This window comes from Oncorhynchus clarkii, chromosome 17 (genome assembly GCF_045791955.1).
Source record: "Oncorhynchus clarkii lewisi isolate Uvic-CL-2024 chromosome 17, UVic_Ocla_1.0, whole genome shotgun sequence".
NCBI classification, from domain to species: Eukaryota; Metazoa; Chordata; class Actinopteri; order Salmoniformes; family Salmonidae; genus Oncorhynchus; species Oncorhynchus clarkii.
Window position 1 is genome coordinate 38956531 of NC_092163.1, and position 23071 is coordinate 38979601.

General features: G+C 45.9%; 1 protein-coding gene across 1 annotated transcript in view; it reads left to right on the forward strand.

The window, feature by feature from the left end:
- Window positions 1–23071, forward strand: part of LOC139370795 (bassoon (presynaptic cytomatrix protein) b) — a 122205-nt gene that overhangs the window by 13692 nt on the left and 85442 nt on the right. The window contains exon 3 of the mRNA XM_071110566.1: window positions 14605–15528. Coding sequence (XP_070966667.1) covers window positions 14605–15528 — 924 coding nt within the window. The remainder of the gene's footprint in view (window positions 1–14604; window positions 15529–23071) is intronic.

Here is a 23071-nt window from a genome sequence, read left to right on the forward strand (position 1 = left end):
TCCGGTTTAGAGAATGTGGTCCTGTTTAGAGAATGTGGTCCGGTTTATAGAATGTGGTCCGGTTTATAGAATGTGGACCGGTTTATAGAATGTGGTCCGGTTTATAGAATGTGGACCGGTTTATAGAATGTGGTCCGGTTTATAGAATGTGGTTCGGTTTATAGAATGTGGTCCTGTTTAGAGAATGTGGTCCGGTTTATAGAATGTGGTCCGGTTTATAGAATGTGGACCGGTTTATAGAATGTGGTCCGGTTTATAGAATGTGGACCGGTTTATAGAATGTGGTCCGGTTTATAGAATGTGGTCCGGTTTATAGAATGTGAGTCAGGAAGTCAGTGTCTGCATCCAAAATGCCACCCTATTCCCTAACTAGTGCACTACTTTTGACTAGAGCCCTATGGGCAATTCAGTGAGTCAGTGTTCCAGAGAGAAGATAATGCAGGTGGGGTGATGGTGATGAATTCTCCAGTGGCGAGGACCAAGGCCTGTTGGGAGGGCCAGGTAAGGGCCAAGGTAAATAACCCACAGTAAGGTAATTAATCTTGGGACTGAGACTGGCCATCCACTGGGCTCTGACCCAGGACCAGCTCCAACCACACTACTCACTGGCCCTCTGATGATGCAGCAATGTGTCTGTGTGTGTGTGTGTGTGTGTGTGTGTGTGTGTGTGTGAGAGAGAGAGAGAGAGAGAGAGAGAGAGAGAGAGAGAGAGAGAGAGAGAGAGAGAGAGAGAGAGAGAGAGAGAGAGAGAGAGAGAGAGAGAGAGAGAGAGAGAGAGAGAGAGAGAGAGAGAGAGAGAGAGAGAGAGAGAGAGAGAGAGAGAGAGAGAGAGAACTGTACTGTACTGTACTGTATATGAGATGAACATATATTGGAGTGAGTGTGTGCAAATAAGAGTGGACAAGAGATGAGATGCCCCAGGCTTGAAATGGGAAAGATAGGAGAGAATGGGAGGATACATGAGGAGGGGAGGAGAGAATAAGACAGAGGAGAGAATGGGAGGAGAGGAGTAGAGATGGGGTTCAGAGAGGGGAAGAAAGAGTGAAATCGAACAGAATTAGATGGGGGGAGAGAGAGAGAGAGCAATAGATAAAGACAGAGAGGATAAGAGAGAGAGAGAGAGAGAACAATAGATAAAGACAGAGAGGATACGAGAGAAATAGAGAGAGAGAAAGATACAGAGAGGGTAAGAGAGAGAGAGAAATAGATAGACAGAGAGGGTAAGAGAGAGAGCGAGCGAGAGCGAAATAGATAAAGACACAGAGGGTGAGAGAGAGAGAGAGAGAGAGAGAAATATATATATAGAGAGAGAGAAAGATACAGAGAGGGTAAGAGAGAGAGCGAGCGAGAGCGAAATAGATAAAGACACAGAGGGTAAGAGAGACAGAGAAACTGAGGGAGCAGTGTGTCCGTGGGTGTTGGTATTTTTTCAGCTGAGCCCTGGGTGAGCTTGTCACAGGCTGTCAGGGAGACAGAGAGAGAGAGAGGCAGAGTGTTCCGCTTGATCTAGCCCGTGAGAAAGCACAGGACCATGAGATTTAACCTCGAACCCAGTTACCATGGACTGAGTTGGTCTGCGTGGCTGCCTGCCTACTGCACAGCACAGATCTACTTACGGTGCAATGACATTACATTGTCTGTATCGCTCTATATTGAGGTTGATGGGGAGGAAGAGGAGGAGGAAGAATAGGAGGGCTCTGGTCAAAAGTAGTGCACTACATAAGGAATGGGGTGCCATTAGAGACACTGTCCTAGTGTTCAGCACACAGCAGCCCTGACCTCCCCTCACAGTTGATTTATGATAGGCCAATGTGCCATCCTCATCCTGGTGGAATGGAACTCATTGGACGATTCCCAAGTGGCACCCGATTCCCTATATATTTTGGTTAAAAGTAGTGCACAGGGCCTCCCGGGTGGTGCAGTGGTTAAGGGTGCTGTACTGCAGCGCCAGCTGTGCCACCAGAGACTCAGGGTTCGCGCCCAGGCTCTGTCGTAACCGTCCGCGACTCATCGTGCACCAGCGACTCCTGTGGCGGGCCGGGCGCAGTGAGCGCTAACCAAGGTTGCCAGGTGCACGGTGTTTCCTCCGACACATTGGTGCGGCTGGCTTCCGGGTTGGATGCGCGCTGTGTTAAGAAGCAGTGCGGCTTGGTTGGGTTGTGTATCGGAGGACGCATGACTTTCAACCTTCGTCTCTCCCGAGCCCGTACGGGAGTTGTAGCGATGAGACAAGATAGTAGCTACTAAACAATTGGATACCACGAAATTGGGGGAAAAAAGGGGGTAAAAAAAAGTTTAAAAAAGTAGTGCACTAAATAGGGAATAGGCTGCCATTTGAGACGTAGACAGTTTTGGTGGTGTGAGGCTGAAGACGAGGACGCATAAAAACAACGTCATGGCAGCCATGCAATTTAGAGTGGCATTAACAGGGTCTAACATATGGCCGTGATATGCCATCAACCAATTGCAGGATTGTCAATCATCCATGCTCATCTCGTCATCTGAAAAGGGAAGATGGATGTTGTGTGCGCGCTCGCGCATGTGCATGTAAATTGGGGTCCGAAATGATTGACACCGTGGATAAAGATGAGCAAAAATGACTTTAAAAAAAGATGTAATTCAAATACTATACTGTATGCTCAAAAATACCTCTATTTTCATGTCATGCAACAAACTCCTAGAGTTTGCTTAACAGCATTGGCAGTTGGATTGGAACCGGTGTTTTGGTCAGATGACCTGAAAATAGAGCTCTGTGGCCTCGCACACCAGTGGTGGGTTTGGCATCGAAATGAGAACGCATGAGCCCGAAAATAACCCCAATACCTACTGTAAAATATGGTGGCGGATTGTTGATGATATGGGGCAATTTTGCCTCCACTGGTCCTGGGGCCCTTGTTGAGGTCAACGTCATCATGAACTTTACCAAGTACCAGGACAAACTTTGTGGATCTTCCAGGAAGACAATAACCCTAATTACACATCAACATCCACAAAGAAATGGTTATATTTGCCACAAAATCTGCATTTTGCAACGGCCATCTCAGTCTCTGAACCTGAAACCCATTGAAAGCCTGTGGCTTGAATTGAACAATCTTAAGAGCTGCCATTTTATTGTGAGGAACGGCAGTTTCATCAGACGTTTTTTCCTGTGTTGTCCTTTAGTTGTGTGAATGATCCTCACTAATGGTGTACCTAGACGGATGTTTACATACATGCAGACGTTCTCCAACTCATAAAACATTTTTGAAAAAGGCCCAGTGCTTTTATCCTCGCACGGTGAGATATCGAAAGGCATTGAAAACACAAATAATATCAAATAATATTGACCCGTATCTTTTTTAGGAAATAAATATTACTAAAATCTCTTTCTCTGAGCTATTTTTGAGCATACAATATAGTGCCGTATTTGAATGATTTTATTTTTATACAGTATTCTTTGCTCATCTCTATCAAGGGTGCCAATTTGGGCTCCCGAGTGGCCCAGAGGTCAAATGCACCCTGGTTCGAATCCAGGCTGTATCACATCCGGCCGTGATTGGGAGTCCCATAGGGTGGCGCACAGTTGTCCCAGAGTCGCCGGGGTAGGCCGTCATTGTAAATAAGAATTTGCTCTTAACTGACTTGCCTAGTTAAATATAGGTTACATTTATAGGTTACATTTTAAGCAGCACAAGATATTCCGGACCCCATTTTATATTTGTACGTATGTGTGGTGCATGCATGCGTGTATTTGTTGGGATGCGTGTGTACCAGTGAGTGTATGTGTGTTTCAGGCGTATGCGTTGCATTAGATAGAACAAGAGCTGCTATGACAGAGATAAGACTGCATCAGACTACACTGAATTCTTTGTTTTAAGTGAATGTGACGATAACATGCTGGTCTTATGCGGGGGGGGGGGGGGGGGGGGGGGGGGGGTCAGGTGTCCCAATAACAACATCCTCTGCTGTCTACAGGCTGATCATTTCATCAGGGAGAGGAGAGGAGAGGAGAGGAGGGGAGGGGAGGGGAGGGGAGGGGAGGGGAGGGGAGGGGAGAGGAGAGGAGAGGAGAGGAGAGGAGAGGAGAGGAGAAGAGAGGAGGGGAGGGGAGGGGAGGGGAGAGGAGAGGAGAGGAGAGGAGAGGAGAGGAGGGGAGGGGAGGGGAGGGGAGGGGAGGGGAGAGGAGGGGAGGGGAGGGGAGGGGAGGGGAGGGGAGAGGAGAGGAGAGGAGAGGAGAGGAGAGGAGAGGAGAGGAGAGGAGAGGAGGGGAGAGGAGAGGAGAGGAGAGGAGAGGAGAGGAGAGGAGAGGAGAGGAGAGGAGAGGAGAGGAGAGGAGAGGAGAGGAGAGGAGAGGAGAGGAGAGGAGAGGAGAGGAGAGATCCCTATTTTGAAGACCTGTATCGCATGCTATCTTTGCCATGGCATCAATAACCATTGGTTTGGGGATATTAAAGCCATTTCAATTGAACTGAATTGAAGAGTGGAAGATAATAGCCTGGAGAGAAAAAGAAAAGCAGCAAAGAAAGAGGGAGAGAGCAGATAGAAAGAGGGAGAGAGCAGATAGAAAGAGGGAGAGAGCAGATAGAAAGAGGGAGAGAGCAGATAGAAAGAGGGAGAGAGCAGATAGAAAGAGGGAGAGAGCAGATAGAAAGAGGGAGAGAGCAGATAGAAAGAGGGAGAGAGCAGATAGAAAGAGGGAGAGAGCAGATAGAAAGAGGGAGAGAGCAGATAGAAAGAGGGAGAGAGCAGATAGAAAGAGGGAGAGAGCAGATAGAAAGGCGGAAATGAAATTAGAGCATAAGGCGATAAAAATCAGACGTGGTTAAACCATAATGTGAAGCCATGAAGGATCGGCTGATTTCAGAGAATTCGCACGAGGAGCGAACATGATGGAATCAAGATTTAATTACAAAGTCATTCATGATTTAGTCAAACAATGAAAACCAACTGGAGAGCGAGCTTGTCGGCTTTTGGCTGAAAGATTAGTTGGAAAAACTGCCTGGTCTGAAAACAGGGCTAGCTGCAGCACAGAGAATAGGGCTTGCATCCTAAGTGGTGCTCTATCTCCTTCATAGTGCACTACATTTGACCAGGGTCCGTATGGGAATAGGTTGCCATTTTGGACGCATCCTAAACCCTCCTATCCCGAGGCTCAGGGATTTCTGCTACTATCTCTCCATGAAACCCACATGTCCTAATTCCATTAAACACCAACTGTATTAAACACCATACTTATACGTTATAATAACTCATTATCCAGTGTATCCACACGTTTAGTTGCATCTTGGAATTTGACAGTAAATACAAGATATCAAGACGTTCACACTGTAGCGCATGTGTATCTAATATGCAATGAAAATATATTTTTTTAATCAAACCTATCACCTAGGGTAGCAAAATCTTTCTAAAAATTTCATTTTTTTTCTCCAGAAATCACGGTTGGAAGATTATCAGAATCAGGAGGGAATAAGCAGGAAATGTGGAATCTTCTAACCAGGATTTCTGGAAAACTTTGGCAAGTTACCGGTTGCAACCCTATTACCAATAATTAGCCACAGCAGAGTAAAGAGTGGAGGTGTTGTGAGGTAGTGTGCTCCTGGCCTAAACTGGTCAAGAAGAATGTCAGCTAAAAACGTACAGAAATCTCTGGAACATCTCTGTTGACGAGTCTGCAATATGTAAAACACTAAACAAGAATGGTGTTCATGGGAGGACACCACAGAAGTAGCCACTGCTGTTAAAAAACAACAACATTGCTGCAAGTCTGAAATTTGCAAAAGAGCACCAGAATGTTCCACAGCGCTACTGGCAAAATATTCTGTGGACAGATGAAACTACAGTTGAGTTGTTTGGAAGGAAGACACAGCACTATGGCACTATGTGTGGAGAAAAAAAGGCACAGCACACCAACATCAAAACCTCAACCCAACTGCAAAGTATGGTGGAGGGAGCATCATGGTTTGGGGCTGGCTTTCTGCCTCAGGGCCTGGACAGCTTGCTATCATCGACAGATTTCCCAAGTTTATCAAGACATTTTGCAGGAGAATGTAAGGCTATCTGTCCGCCAATTGAAGCTCAACCGGACATCACCCAGAAGTTGGGTGATCCAACAGGACAACGACCCAAAACACAGAAGTAATTCAACAACAGAATGGCTTCAACAGAAGAAAATACGTCTTCTGGAGTGGCCCAGTCAGAGTCCTGACCTCAACCCGAATGAGGTGCTGTTGCATGACCTCAAGAGAGCAGTTCACACCAGACATCCCAAGAATATTGGTGAAATGAAACAGTTTTTTAAAGAGGAATGTTCCAAAATTCCTCCTGACCGTTGTGCAGGTCTGATCCGCAACTACAGAAAACATTTTGTCAAGGTTATTGCTGCCAAAGGAGGTTCAACCAGTTAAATCCAAGGGTTCAAATACTTTTCCCACCCTGCACTGTGAATGTTTACACGGTGTGTTCAATAAAGACACAAGTGTTTGTGTGTTATTAGTTTAAGCAGACAGTGTTTGTCTGTTGTTAGGAATTAGATGAAGATCAGTTAAAGTGTTATGACCAATTTATGCATAAATCCAGGTATTTCCAAAGGGTTCACATACCTTTTCTTGCCATTGTATATAAGCACCACTTTTGACCAGAGCCCTATGGCTGTCATTTGGAACAGCCGATTTCTTCTGTCTTTCCAGTCATTGTAGATAGGATCATGGCCTTTCAACGAGGGCTGAAGTGAAGTGTATTGTACAGGAGGCTGGGGGGGTTGAGTTAGTTAGGCAAATACTGTAGCAGGAGGCTGTGGGTTGAGTTAGATAGGCAAATACTGTAGCAGGAGGCTGTGGGTTGAGTTAGATAGGCAAATACTGTAGCAGGAGGCTGTGGGTTGAGTTAGATAGGCAAATACTGTAGCAGGAGCCTGTGGGTTGAGTTAGTTCGTTAAATACTGTAGAAGGAGCCTGTGGGTTGAGTTAATTCGTTAAATACTGTAGAAGTGACAGATAAAACAAGGGTTTATAACAGGCTGCCAGCCACGGGACAGAATGACAGCTGCCGCCTAGGGTAGGGGGCTGTTCTGTGTGTGTGCATGTGTGGGTGTGTGTGTTCACGTGTACTTGGATGCATGCATGCGTGTGTGTGCGTGCGTGTGTGTGTGTCTGTGTGTGTGTGCATGCATCTGTCTGTGTGTGTGTGTGTGTGTGTGTGTGTTTTGTTTTTAAATGCATGTCACCTCTGCAGAATGTTCCATAATTAACCTTGGTAGCTAGAGAGTTACAAACTGTACCTCACTAGACCACAGCGTTCTAAGAATCTCCCTGACTGTTTCCCCAAATAGTACCCTATTGCCCATATAGTGCACGGTGCTATTAATAATCTAGTGGGGTCTATCGGCTGTCCCCATAAGAGAACCCTTTGAAGAACCCTTTTTGGTCCTGGATAGATCCCTTTTTGGGTTCCATGTAGAGCACTTTCCACAGAGGGTTCTACATTGAACCCAAAAGTGTTCTACCTGGAACCAAAAAGGGGTTCTACCTGGATCCAAAAAAGGTTATCCTAATGGGGACAGCCGAAGAATCCTTTTGGAACCCTTTTTTCTAAGAGTGTAATGGTGGCATATTGGCGGTTGTTAGGAATATGGTGCTATTTAAGACACACCTCAGACTTCACATTCCAACCACACATTTGACAAAATATTGCATACCTTACCTGAATAGAACATTCCATGTCTTCCCTTGAGCTAGCAGAACTGCATCATTTGGGCAGACGTTCCATACCTCACTTCAGTAGAATGTGCCCATTCCTCACCAAGGCTGAAGGCTCCGTTTACTTAGAGAGCAGAGAGCTTCACTCTTCAACGTCAACAGAGTGCTTCTCTGCCTCGAAGTCAAACCTCATTACTCAGCCCAATATTCTGTGTAACACATGGTTTCTCGAAGAAGAAAAAAAGGGTTTGCCCTCTTTCGGGGGCCGCTTGCGTTACACCTAGCTCTGTCGAACGGACTTTACTGTAACTTAGGGCGTTAACTATCTTATGATCCGCCACATCTCACGGAGCGGAGGTTTGATAAACACGGGTGTCGTACACGGAGCAGCAGAAACAGTGGAGGCTGTTGAGGGGAGTAGAGCTCGTAATAATGGCTGGAATGGAGCGCTATCAAACACATGGAAACCATACCGTTCTATTGATTCCACCATTGAGAAGCAGACTACTCTGTGAGTTTTTTTTCTCCATCTGATGCCAGTCCTGTGGGATCCCTAGCGGGGCCCCTGCTGGGCCTGTAACGTCCAGTCATTGCCTGGTGTACAACATCGAGATGCGGCTTTCACAACACGGAGAGGTTTTCCACTAATCACCTTCAAGATACATATCATCGTTTTCCTTCCAGCCGCCGAAGGTTTCGGCTTCAGAACTCGAATGCCAGCCTAGCAACATTTATTAACGATGGAAGCGCCTTTTGGAGAAAGTGTGTGCGCCCCGTTTGTGTTTTCCATAATTTGTGTGTGTGTACGCTACAAAGGCACAGAGAGGCCTTTTGATGTCTCCTGGCCCAGTTTTGTGCTAGTTGATAAACCACTGCATTTCGAATTCCTCCTTTCTCCCCAGACTGTGTGTTCAGCAGCACCATGTAGCCTAGCCCGCTACAGCTTGGTGGTACTGCAGAAGGTTGTTCTGCAGGGCATGGCTTCTCCGTCTGTCTACCGCTGTGTCTGGGTCCGTCTCTGTCCGATCCACCGTTCCTCACAGTACCACTGTGTCTGGGTCCGTCTCTGTCCGATCCGCCGTTCCTCACAGTACCGCTGTGTCTGGGTCCGTCTCTGTCCGATCCACCGTTCCTCACAGTACCGCTGTGTCTGGGTCCGTCTCTGTCCGATCCGCCGTTCCTCACAGCACCGCTGTGTCTGGGTCCGTCTCTGTCCGATCCACCGTTCCTCACAGTACCGCTGTGTCTGGGTCCGTCTCTGTCCGATCCACCGTTCCTCACAGTACCGCTGTGTCTGGGTCCGTCTCTGTCCGATCCACCGTTCCTCACAGCACCGCTGTGTCTGGGTCCGTCTCTGTCCGATCCACCGTTCCTCACAGCACCGCTGTGTCTGGGTCCGTCTCTGTCCGATCCACCGTTCCTCACAGTACCGCTGTGTCTGGGTCCGTCTCTGTCCGATCCACCGTTCCTCACAGTACCGCTGTGTCTGGGTCCGTCTCTGTCCGATCCACCGTTCCTCACAGTACCGCTGTGTCTGGGTCCGTCTCTGTCCGATCCACCGTTCCTCACAGTACCGCTGTGTCTGGGTCCGTCTCTGTCCGATCCACCGTTCCTCACAGTACCGCTGTGTCTGGGTCCGTCTCTGTCCGATCCACCGTTCCTCACAGTACCGCTGTGTCTGGGTCCGTCTCTGTCCGATCCACCGTTCCTCACAGTACCGCTGTGTCTGGGTCCGTCTCTGTCCGATCCACCGTTCCTCACAGTACCGCTGTGTCTGGGTCCGTCTCTGTCCGATCCACCGTTCCTCACAGCACCGCTGTGTCTGGGTCCGTCTCTGTCCGATCCACCGTTCCTCACAGCACCGCTGTGTCTGGGTCCGTCTCTGTCCGATCCACCGTTCCTCACAGTACCGCTGTGTCTGGGTCCGTCTCTGTCCGATCCACCGTTCCTCACAGTACCGCTGTGTCTGGGTCCGTCTCTGTCCGATCCACCGTTCCTCACAGTACCGCTGTGTCTGGGTCCGTCTCTGTCCGATCCACCGTTCCTCACAGTACCGCTGTGTCTGGGTCCGTCTCTGTCCGATCCACCGTTCCTCACAGTACCGCTGTGTCTGGGTCCGTCTCTGTCCGATCCACCGTTCCTCACAGTACCGCTGTGTCTGGGTCCGTCTCTGTCCGATCCACCGTTCCTCACAGTACCGCTGTGTCTGGGTCCGTCTCTGTCCGATCCACCGTTCCTCACAGTACCACTGTGTCTGCTTGCGGCCCAAATGGAAACCTATTCCCTATGTAGTGCACTACCTTTGACCAGAGCCCCCTACGCCTGTCTCTGTCTGTTTCGCCTGTCTCGGTCTGCTACGCCATTTCTCACATAACCACTGTGTCTGCCTGTGTCCCAAATGAATCCCTATGCAGTGCACTATGCAGGGGATAGGGTGCCATTCCAGACGTAGACAGTGTCTGCCTGTCTGCTTGACTGAGGGTGTGGCTGGCTGAGACCTGATGATGTTTAGCATTAGCTTGACATGGCAGCCATCAAAGATAGAGGAGCAAAAGAAAGAGAAATGGCGTGTGAGAAGAATAGATCCTGATTAGACTTTATTAACATATTTGTTTTCCGCTGGCGTTTAGACAGTGTGTGTTTTGGTATGGCAGTGCTGTGGTCTATCCCTGTAATATACGGTGTATATATCCAGCTCTCTGTAGGTTTCTCACTGCTAAATGATTTCCTAAAAACTCCTCTCTCTCTCTCTCTCTCTCTCTCTCTCTTATTTATATATATATATATATATATATATATATATATATATATATATATGAGAAGCATTGATATCTGAAGCAGTGCTGTGTAATTTGTGCTTCAATCCATGGCAGGAGGTGACAGGGTGCAGAACATACACACACACTACCAGCCACTACTAGAGTAGTGGAAAATGGATGACGAGATGGGAGAGAAATGAAGATTGAGAGGACTGCGATGGAGAGATGAGGACAGGGGAACGAGTGATAAAGATGTAGAGGGAGACCAATATGGAGGGAGGGCAGAAGAGAGAAATGAAATGGGGGAGAGACCTCAATAGTGTTGCTGTAATTTCATGCTTTTTCATGGAAGAAAAAAAATCACATTTTATCAAGACTCACATGATTGCCTCAGAACAGGCAGAGAGAGAGAGAGAGAGAGAGAGATAGGTAAACGAGTGCTGGCTCTCCACAAAATATCATATTTCATAAAGGTTAACAGAGAGAGAGAGAGAGAGAGCTCAACCTTGATTTGATCAAGGCCCTGGCTTGTTTGTTTTTGCATATCTATTTTCCCTGTAGCCCACTGTTGTTTGTGAGCGCGCCAGGTTGATTGACTGTTCAAAGGAATGCCTCGTCACTCCAACCTCAGAGAGACTACAGGGACTAAAAACAGGGTGTGGAGATACTACTGTGACTGAATGACTGACACACACACTGGCAGACAGACAGACAGACTGACCCAGAAACACACTGACTTGTTGTCATTGACCACCTGACCCAGTGTACAAAATATCAACAAAGGCCTCATGGGAAATATGCACTCCTCAATAATAGGTGTAACAACCTTTTTCTCTCAGCCCTCTCCATTACTATGGTCCAGCCGGGCTTATGGCAACAATACGAGATCTCGGCTGTGTCCAAAGGTCAAAAGTAGTTCAATACAGGAATCGGGTGACGTTTGGGACCATTCACACTTGGTGTGGCTAATAGCTAATACTCATTTAGCTTCCACCTCGTGAACTCTGGACTATTTGAACAGCAATTCACACTGTTCTTTCCCAAATGTGATATCGGGGTAATTTCAAGTTTAGTATGATCTGGTGAGGCATCCTTCGCCATGCAGCGAGATGGGTTATTTTTCTAGCATTCACCAACCAGGCATAATGATTCTATGCTATCGTGCCTGGCTGGCTGGAGTTGTAATACGCTCTAGCTGTAAATGGGTGTGTCCCAAATGGCACCCTGGAAGTGATTTCGTACACTCGTTTTGACCAGGGCCCTGTTTGGAATGGTACCCTATTCCCTATTTAGTGCAGTCCTTTTGACCAGGCCCCTTTTTTTTAGAGCACTACTTTTGACCACTGCCCTCTGCTCAAAAGCGGTGCACTAAATAGGGAATAGGTTGCAATCTGGGACACTACCTACTGTATATGCTTGACACGACCAGTCCTGTGGAGGATAGTACAGGATAGTCAGATACAGAACTAGAGCCCTCCCCATCTGGGGCACAAACGTCCATTCAACATCTGTTCCACGTTGGTTCAAAGTCTTTTCATTGAAATGACTTGGAAACAACGTTGACTCAACCAGTGTGTGCCAAGTGGGTGTGGACTGCATGTCACAACACAGCCATGGCATCTTGGCTGTCGCTGGACATGTTATAGCCCAACATTGATATACGTAAATACAATACATATCGCATCTCAAACTCTTCCGTATACAATTCTGTGTATGTCTTTGTAGAACTGCATGTTTCGGCGACATATTGTGTGTTTGTCTGTCTCTGCTGGAGTGAATATATGAGTTTGTGTGTCTGTCTGTTTGTATGAGTGAATACAGGAGTTTGTGTGTCTGTCTGTGTGTTTGTGTGAATACAGGAGTTTGTTTGTCTGTCTGTGTGTTTGTGTGAGGGGAATTAGACAGATCTGTGCGCTTTTGAGCGAAATGAAATACCGATATGCGTGTCTGTGTGCTTTTGAAGCGGTTCAAAATTGGATCTTCAGAGCAATAACATGGAAGGAAGTAATGAGGGAATCATATTCATGAGCAATGATCAATAGTGGCTGGTACAGACTGGCTAGACAGAAAACAAAACATGCAAGACAAGATTCATTACGTCTCAGTACAAAATGAGAAACTTAATGATGTAAGAACAGACTCATTTACATGCAATCACTTCCACAGACCATAAACAGCCATTAAATGCGGCGGTGTGTATTCATGGATGCCAAGGGGAAGCCAGGCTTCCCAGAGAAATGTACCAAGAAAAAAAAACATTGAAACTAACGCATCTTTCCTCTCTGTGTTTCAAAAATGTCCTTCAATTTGCAAGAGGCTGAATGTATCTCACCGGAGAAAGCATCCGAGCAAACGAAACAGCGCAACCTCTGCCTCAGTATGTGTGGCGTGTCTATCTGATGCTGTCTGGTCAGAAAGAGCATTACATTGTTGCCGCCCGAACCATTGAATGCAAGGGAAGCCAGCAAGCATTTGGCCTCCCTTAATAAAATAATAGCCAATCAGCATTGAGCTAAACTGAGTGACCTCAGCTGTGAATGGTCCTGGCGCACAAAAAAAAAGTCTGTTTTTGAATTTGGCTTCAGGCCAATCACATCACATGGCAAATGCCATTATTGACAGAAAAAAACTTGAATTGTTTTACATCTCGTTGTGTTGCTGTCCTCCGGTGGCTAGCTAGCTAAAATCATCTCTTTACTAAATTAACCATGGATGGAGATAGGGATTTAGACTTGTGGTTTTACTAAATTCTTCGTACTGGCTAATGATTACAACGGCGATTCTGATCCAACCATTAATTCATACATTGTTGTGCCCCTGGCCTGAGAGGATGGAAGTTCGAATTCGTACCTAGATATAGAAGGCTAACATTGCCCATGAATGCAAGTTAGGCTAGTGAGCAAGCATTTTAGCCAGGTAGCCTAGAACAACACAAAATAAAGGAGTGTACTGTATGACAGCCATAGACATCACTGGACAGATGCTGCCCTCCAGGTTTTGTAATGAAACAAATGTGTGGTTGAATTTATTAATTTATTATTTATAAGAATATAGTATTATTCTTATTGTCTTGGCATTTAGGGCTATGTATCACAGTCGCAAGGCATATGAACTAACAGGTTTTTAGAGCAAACAACACCATTATCACAACACATAGGTTGTAATATGGCTTTTCTTTCTGTATTGGCTTCCCCAGTGATTTCACCCACGCACCGTTACTCATTAAAGGGAAGAGCTAGTCCTCTGAAATCATACTTCGTTGATGAAACAGGGATGTCTGGGAAGACAGGGCCTTCTTTTTTTGTTTGTTGACATTGTGTGTGTGTGTGTGTGTGTGTGTGTGTGTGTGTGTGTGTGTGTGTGTATGTGTGTGTGTGTGTGTGTGTGTGTGTGTGTGTGTGTGTGTGTGTGTGTGTGGCTCCGTTTGTAAAGCATGGTGCTTGCAACGCCATGGATCGTTGGTTGGATTTGTTCTGGGCCACCCATATGTAAAATATATGCGTGCATGACTAAGTCGCATTGGGTAAAAGCTAAACGCTAAATGGCATATATTATTAGTAAACATGACTAGTGTGGTTTGTGAGTGAGACTAGGGGCCACATGGTTCTGTGTTCTAAAGGTCCGAGTTGAAGACCACACCCTCCATGTCCCCTGAGAGAGAGAGATGAAATGCAAAGGGAGGAAGAGGGAAGCGAGGAGAGAAGGACTGAGACAAGACAGCGTGAGAGAGGACAGAAGGCGGTAGATCCCATGCCATGTGTCAGTAAGCTTACGTCATCATTTATCAGCCCTGCTGTTTACCAACAAGAGGCTCCTAGTGAGACAAGCCAAGGTGGATCAAACTTCTCAGAGTAGGAGTGCTGATTTAGGATCAGTTCTGCTTTTCCAATTTGCATTTTACGGACAGGGGGACATGACGTCTGAGACGCTTGATACACACGGCTCCAGTTCTCTTGCTCAATGTATTTTTGACATATGATTTGTTCCTTGAAAACATCCATCGATTGTCTATAAAGTTTTCAGAAATTGAGGTAATGATTTTTGTTAATAAAACCAATCGGGTAACGCGCAATGATTTTAGTGAATTCAGTTGGTGACACTGGGTATGTATAGTACTCTGTATAGATACCTCTTGCTAATGCGGTTTTATTTCTTCTTTATTGCTACCGTAGGTCCAGGAGTGGCTGTGTCTGAACTGCCAGATGCAGAGAGCTTTGGGAATGGACATGGAGACACCTCGCTCCAAGAGCCAGCAGCAGATCCACTCTCCTTCTCACCAAGCCAAACCAGAGCCCATCTCTGAACCTCAACCTCAGCCCCAGGTCCAACCTAAGCCCCAGGTCCAACCTAAGCCCCAGCCCCAAGCCCCACCTAAGGCACAGCCTCTAACCCAGCACCAGGCTCCGACACAGGCCCAGCCTCCACCGGGCCCTAACAGACAGACTGGTCCAGGCCCGGGGCAGACCCCTCAGCAGCAGAGAAGTCCAGGCCCTGCTCCAGCCCAGGGCCAGGGTCAGGGTGGGGCTCGTCTCCCCCCAGGAGCTGTCCCTCTCCCAGGCATGGCCAAAGCTCCATCTCAGCCTGACCTCCGTGGCTCCCCTGCCCACCAGCCCCTGCCCCTCCGCCAGGACCACACCCGTAGTGCAGGGAGCTCCCCGTCCCGCCAGCCCCCACCCCCGGCCGCCGCCCCCGAGCAGACCTTTGGGAAGCTGTTTGGAGGCTTCGGTGGCTTCGGTGCCTCCCTCCTCAACCAGGCCAGCACCCTCATATCAGATAACCCAGTATCTGCTCCGCCGCAGCCCCAACAGCCCCCCAAACCTGCCCCCAAACTAGCCGGACCCCAGGGACCTGCAGCTGGGGCTGGGAAACCACTAGGAACTCATCCTGGCCAACAGGGACCCCACGCACCCCAACAGGGACCCCACGCACCCCAACAGGGACCCCCCCAGCAGCAGGCCAAAGGTGCCTGCTGTCCCCTGTGTAAGACCAGTCTCAACGTGGGGGTGACGGGCGAGACGGCCAACTACAGCACCTGCACCCAGTGTCACGCCCAGGTCTGCATCCTGTGTGGATTCAACCCTGCACCCCATCTGGAGGTAAGAGCGGTCTCATCTCTAATCTCTAGTCATCTGAGTCTTCAGTTGGTTGTGGTTTCTCTTCCTGTGTGTGTGTGTGTGTGGGGGAGTGTGTGAGAGGGAGATGCACAGTTTTGTGGCTTTGTGTGAGGTATGTGGGTGGATGTGATCATGTCTGAATAAGGGCCAAGTGCCCTGTGATAAAACTGGGCCATCTTTGGTGAAATAGATGATAGAATAGTTTATGGATGTGTTTCTATAAAAATGCCATGTCATAGTGGCTGCCCTAGTCTTTCTCTGCCTTTCTTAAACCTGCGTTCTACTAAAGCTTTCCCATGGGTGTGGGTTAGGGGCATTACTATTTGATACATCTGGGTTGTATTCATTAGGCACCAAACGAAAGAAAACAGACTGAAACAGGAAGGGACAACTTGATCTTGTTTTTGTTTTCTGTTGCGAAAACATTTTCCGTTGAATGCCCCTAATGAATACAAACCGTGGTTTATTGGGCACTCTTCCTACTGCTTCCTGTCTGTCTCTAGTAATCAGGTGGGATTGTGTCGCTCCAGAAGTGATGCCCTGTGACTCAACAACAGTCTCCCCTGTGGTGGAAAGGGAGATTTAGGTTACGTCCCAAATAGCACCCTATTCCCGATGCAGTGCACTAGTTTAGACAGGGCCCATGGGGAATAGGATGCCATTAGGGACATTGACATGGCCAATAAAACTAAATTGGGTTTGATCCTTTCTGAGTAATAGATGACTCATTCATTAATATCAATGAGTCATAATGAAAGACCTATGGTGATTCACAAGGCAGTGTGAGTGACTCACCCCTTTAACCCTCTTAACCCACGGTTGTAAAAATACAACGCTGCCTAAATTACATCCAGTACCGGTCCTAAACTTTAAAAAATCATGTCAAACACTACCTAGTTCGTCTCCTTAGACCCAAACAGTAGTATTTGGTGTGTGTCAGTATTATTGTGGCATCAGTAGCCTCTGAAACATTAGAAAACTGTCCACTCGTCTGAGATCCCACTGGTCCCCTACACAAGCATACTGTCTGACTCCCGAGTGGCGCAGCGGTCTAAGGCACTGCATGGCAGTGCTAGAGGCGTCACTACAGACTCTGGTTTGTATCACAATCGGCCGTGATCGGGAGTCCCATAGGGCGGCACGGAAATTGGCCCAGTGTTGGGAGGGTTTGTCCGGGGTAGGCCGTCATTGTAAAATAAGAATTTGTTCTTAACTTTCTTGCCTAGTTAAATAAAGGTTCAATAAAAAACTATAAATGAACAAGCATACTGTATGTTGGTAGCCATCCATGCAAGCCCATGACTTGACATTTTTTTTTCTTGTCTTCTCTAAGATGATTATGTCGATTTTTTTTTTTGTATTTATTGAGAAACAAACATTCTGAGCTAGAGGTAGTTTTGTAAGTATTCCAAAAACACATAATTGCGCTTAAAGGTTTGCGAATCTGAGACATGGGGCCACATTCATATGTTAATGCAGAAGTAAGGGAGATTGTTTCCTTTCCAAATAATGCAAATATGGAAAACAAAATGCTTTGATGTTCTCTCTACGTATCAAAAGAACAAACATTTCTATATATATTTTTTAAATGATTGGTTTATGAGGTCAGAATACTTCCATCGACGACCCTTCATTTCATGGTGAAGAAGTAAGATAGGATGGCTATCTCTCCAAGTTCAACTAGAAAGGACAACCAAATATTACTGAAAACAAATTCAATGTTCTCCATACATAGAAAACCCACAAAATACTTGATCCTTCAAAAAACGTAAGAATTTGTTAGCAAAATACTAACATTTGGATAGATCCAAGTTGATCAATTTAGCTATTTCAGACAAAATATGACCTCATTTTAAATGTATATACCGTAAGACAATTTTCTCCATCACATGTCAATGCTTTTGATCCAATTTGATGTGATTTTTTAAAATAGAATTCAAATTTGTCCCGCCATTGAAGCTCAATGGTGCATTTTTGCAAAGCTTGCATACAATTATTATACCAACTTGAAATTCCAAAAATCTATTTTTTTCATCATTGGCCTATTAGAAGTATTTCTGAAGGGTAATACATTTTTTATCCTCATTTGGATTTTTGCTTGGGTCTCACAGAGTTAAAGGTGCACCTCCTGATTCTTTCCAATAGAACCAAAAAAAAAAAAAGTCCGCTCGTTAGAACAGAGGCTCGTTAGGCTTTCAGGCCAATCAGGAGTCAGGCCAATCACGGAGCTTAATTATGCAAATCAGGCCCAATTGAATGATGGCAGTAATAACAAGATTAGTGGCCGGTGTTGGGCTTGTTATGGGCCTGCCTTGTCTTCCTCGGCATCTGGCTGGCAGTAGCAGTGGCTCCGGCCAATTATAGATAGATAGATAGATAGATCGCTATGGAAACACGGCGCTATCGTTTGTCAGGTACTGCTTTGATGCCTGGGTGGATTCAGAAGCAGCTGAACAAGCCGAGCCGATGAGTTTCATGTGACGTCCAAAGAGTACAGAAAGTTTCGAAGTGATGTGATGAGATGTCTCACTGTGGTGTTGTGCAACTCTACGGCAGCGTCAATCAACCTGTGTGTGTTTGAAGATTGCATCAGCAGGCTAGGTTTTGTTTGGGCTCTATAGTGGCAGATTCGGATGTAAATGTAATTGGTACAATGCCTATGTTGTATCTGTATCTGCAGGTTTGTTGGTAAGGGCTAGAGAACTGTGTAAGGAGAGTTCTGATTCTTCTGTATGCTTCCCCGACTAACACACACAAACACTCTCCCTCTTTTTTTCCTGCCTTCTCCCTCTTTCCTGTCCTGGCTGTAGGCTAACCCTCTCTTGATCTCTCTCACCCTCCCTCTAGGTTTATTTGTGGCCTTTCTCTCGCTCTCTCTCTCTATCTCTCTCTCTCTCGTCCTGGCTGTAGGCTAACACTCTCTCTCTCGTCCTGGCTGTAGGCTAACCCTCTCTCCCTCTCTCCCTCTCTCTCTCTCTCTCTCTCTCTCTCTCTCTCTCTGTCTCTGTCTCTCGTCCTGGCTGTAGGCTAACCCTCTCTTGATCTCTCTCACCCTCCCTCTAGGTTTATTTGTGGCCGTCCTCTCTTTCTCTCTCCTTCTCTCTCTCTCTGGGTGTGGCTGTAATTGGTCTAATGCATGGGGAAAGGAGGAGAGGAGCAGCCCCACTGCACTAGACAGCTCCTATAGCCCAGACTCTGTCCTGGGGCCCCCCCTGGGGCACGTTTTGGTTTTTGCCCTAGCACTACACAGCTGATTCAAATGACCAACTAAGTCTTGATTAGTCGAATCCACTGTGTAGTGGACCCTGCTCAAGCCAACCCACATTCAGAACCCCTGCATTACACAGCTCCTCCAGCCAACCCAAATTCAGCACCACATCACCGACCAGCTCCTATAGCCGTCCCCCTTTTAGCTCCACCTCACCGGACAGCTCCTTTAGCCAACCAGCATTCAGCACCACACCATTTGACAGGTTCTCTAGCCCAGTGGTTCTCAAACCTCTCCTCGGAGATCCCCAAATGTTTCAAAATGTTGTTGTAGTCCTGAACTAACTCACCTGATTCACCTAGTCAAGGACTTTATGATTAGCTGACAAATTGAATCAGGTGTGCTAGCTCTGGAATAGATCAAATACATGGAATGGCTGGGGGTCGCTTAGGAAAGGTTTGAGAACCACTGCTCTAGCCAACCCACATTCCCCACCATACAGACAGCTCCACTAGCCAACCCATATGCCCCTCGGGTCTAGCAGGTGCTGCCTTTGACCAATCAGAACATTTCATAGCTTGTCTCTACATTTAAGCGGGAGCACTGTAGACCAGTCAGTGGTTTACATGGTGTACTCTACAATACATTGTTTCATTGCATACAGGCTTGGGCATTGTGATCTGTCATTGTGTTTGTGTGTATTTGTGTGTGTGTGGTTATTTTAAGAAGTCTAATCTCTCATGGGCAGATGCACGTAACATAACTGGTATTGTAGCATCTGTCAACAGATGCAACGACTAAACAAGGAACTTTGTTCCAGTGTGCAGATTTTCCATCACTGGTCATTTAGACAAATCCCAATAATTTTTTTTTCAGGTGTTCGCATCTTTTGAAATCCGGAGGAGGAGGGAACACTTGGCCCGTAGACATCGTTCCGCTTCCGCTCCTCGTCTTAGTATCTTCTCTAAAACTGGCGCAATTATGCACGATTTTAGTTCTCGAAGAAAACCCGGAAATCTTTACACTCTGAGAATAGGGTTCCAAAAGGGTTCTTCGGCTATCCCCGTACGAGAACCCTTTTTGGTTCCAGATGAACCCCTTTTGGTTCCAGGTAGAACTTGTTTGGGGTCTTCAAAGGGTTATCCTACGGGGACAGCCGAAGAACCCTTTTAGGTTTTAGATAACACCTTTTTTCCCCCTACGAATGTGGGGTAGAAAATCTGGGATTATTTTTGGGATTACAATTCCTCTCAGCCCTGTGAGAGCCATAATGCATAATTCATTGCCATTTGATATATGGACTGTACTGTAGTGTATATCAAATGAGGACTTAGCTCCCATTTTTAATCTGTACATTTTACTGAAAAGAGAGCGAGAAAGACGGTGTGTGTGAGAGAGAGAGCATGGAAGTGAGAGATGAAGAGAGATAGCGGGAGGGAGAAAAAGAAAGTGCGAGACAGAGATAATGACTGAGAGGAGAGAGAGAGAGAGATTTTTACAAGTAACTTCCAAAATATAGGAAACACCAAAATTGTTGGGCCACTATGCCACTATGACACAGAACAGCTTCAATGCACCTACTTGCTTTATTAACTCAGGAATCACACCTGTGTGGAAGCACCTACTTTCAAAATACTAATTTACTCAAGTGTTTCCTTTATTTTGTCAGTTACCTGTATGTTACAGCAGCCTATGTGATTCACATCAATCAGAGCTGTGGGATTTCTATGGGTCTCTAGTGAATAAGATGTCCTTGTGAGTGTGTGTGTGTTAGTTACTTCCCCAATGCTGGCTTTCAGGGGAGATTATTCTATTGTAATCTGTATTATTCTCGTGTTTTCTATATTATTATAGTGTCATTGTTCCTCTGGTTGTGCAGTTAAATAAAACCACCTAAATTGTTGTTGTTTTTCTACTGATTTGAGCAGACTGGTCTAATTTACATCTGGGTCTAAATGGAGTTGGTGGTGTGTGTGTGTGTGTGTATGATCGCTCCTGGGTGTGTGTGTGTGTGTGTGTGTGTGTGTGTGTGTGTGTGTGTGTGTGTGTGTGTGTGTGTGTGTGTGTGTGTGTGTGTGTGTGTGTGTGTGATTGCGATATTACCAGATTTACTGACATTTATACCAATGTAAAATGTCACAGCGCACTGCGAACAGCGTCTGTAAAAGACCGACCATGACAGACCACAAACAATGTGTTTGTGGTCCTGCAGGCAGGTGTGTGTGTGTGTGTGTGCAGAGGAGTGTGAAGCTTTATCCTCCTGTGTCTAAGACTGCCAATGGCACCCTATTCCCTATGTGGTGCACTACTTTAGACCTGAGCCAATAGAACTTTCGTCAAAAGTTGTGCACTAAATAGGGAATAGGGTGCCATTTGGCACACATGCTTAGATTTTGCTCAGAGCATCTAGAAAAGAGATTGTTACTGTGACTCAAATAACTATGATTATTGTGTCAGTCCCGATACTCCAAGTCGATATTCGCATCATAAAAAGGAATTCTCCTCAACCACACCCACAAATGGGGGAAAACAAACATTCTTTCCCATTGACCTCCATGGTAAAAGAGCTAACGTTGTCGTTGATTGTTTTATATGCAGTTGAAGTAGGAAGTTTACGTACATTTAGGTTGGAGTCATTAAAACTTGTTTTTCAATCACTCCACACATTTCTTGTTAACAAACTATAGATTTAGCAAGTCGGTTAGGACATGTACTTTGTGCATGACACAAGTAATTTTTTCCAACAATTGTTTACAGACAGATTATTTCACTGTATCACAATTCCAGTGGGTCAGAAGTTTACATGCACTAAGTTGACTGTGCCTTTAAACAGCTTGGAAAATTCCAGAAAATTATGTCATGGCTTTAGAAGCTTCTGATAGGCTAATTGACATTATTTGAGTCAATTGGAGGTATATCTGTGGATGTATTTCAAGGCCTACCTTCAAACTCAGTGCCTCTTTGCTTGACATCATGGGAAAATCAAAAGAAATCAGCCAAGACGTCAGAAAAAAAATTGTAGACCTCCACAAGTCTGGTTCATCCTTAGGAGCAATTTCCAAACGCCTGAAGGTAGCACGTTCATCTGTACAAACAATAGTACACAGGTATAAACACCATGGGACCACGCAGCCGTCATACCGCTCTGGAAGGAGATGCATTCTGTCTCCTAGAGATGAATGTACTTTGGTGCGAAAAGTGCAAATCAATCCCAGAACAACAGCAAAGGACCTTGTGAAAATGCTGGAGGACACAGGTACAAAAGCATCTATATCCACAGTAAAACGAGTGCTATATCGACATAACCTGAAAGGTTGCTCAGCAAGGAAGAAGCCACTGCTCCAAAACCACCATAAAAAAGCCAGACTACGGTTTGCAACTGCACATGGGGACAAAGATTGTACTTTTTGGAGAAATGTCCTCTGGTCTGATGAAACAAAAATAGAACTGTTTGGCCATAATGACCATCGTTATGTTTGGAGGAAAAAAGGGTCTTGTAAGCCGAAGAACACCATCCCAACCGTGAAGCACGGGGGTGCAGAATCATGTTGTGGGGGGTGCTTTGCTGCAGGAGGGACTGGTGCACTTCACAAAATAGATGGCATCATGAGGGAGGGAAATCATGTGGATATATTGAAGCAACATCTCAAGACATCAGTTAGGAAGTTAAAGCTTGGTCGCAAATGGGTCTTCCAAATGGACAATGACCGCAAGCATACTTCCAGAGTTGTGGCAAAATGTCTTAATAACCTGTTGATCCTACTTGAGACGCAGACGTCTCAAGTAGGCACCTGGAAATGCAAATGCGCTACGCTAAATGCTAAATGTACTCGTTAAAACTCAAACGTTCATTAAAACACACATACAGGGTATTGAATTAAAGCTACACTCGTTGTGAATCTAGCCAACATGTCAGATTTTTAAAATGCTTTTCGGCGAAAGCATGAGAAGCTATTATCTGATAGCATGCAACACCCCAAAATGCCTGAAGGCGACGTAAACAAAATAATTAGCGTAGCCGGCGCTACACAAATTGCAGAAATAAAATATAAAACATTCATTACCTTTGACAAGCTTCTTTCTTGGCACTCCTATATGCCCCATAAACATCACTATTGGGTCTTTTTTTCGATTAAATCGGTCCATATATACCCAAAATAGCCATCTATGGAAACTGTGTAATTCAGAAAAAACATTGTTTCAAAACGCTGCGTCATTTTTTAAAATTAAAAAAGTTGACGATAAACTTTCACAAAACACTTCGAAATACTTTTGTAATCCAACTTTAGGTATTAGTAAACGTTTATAATCTATCAA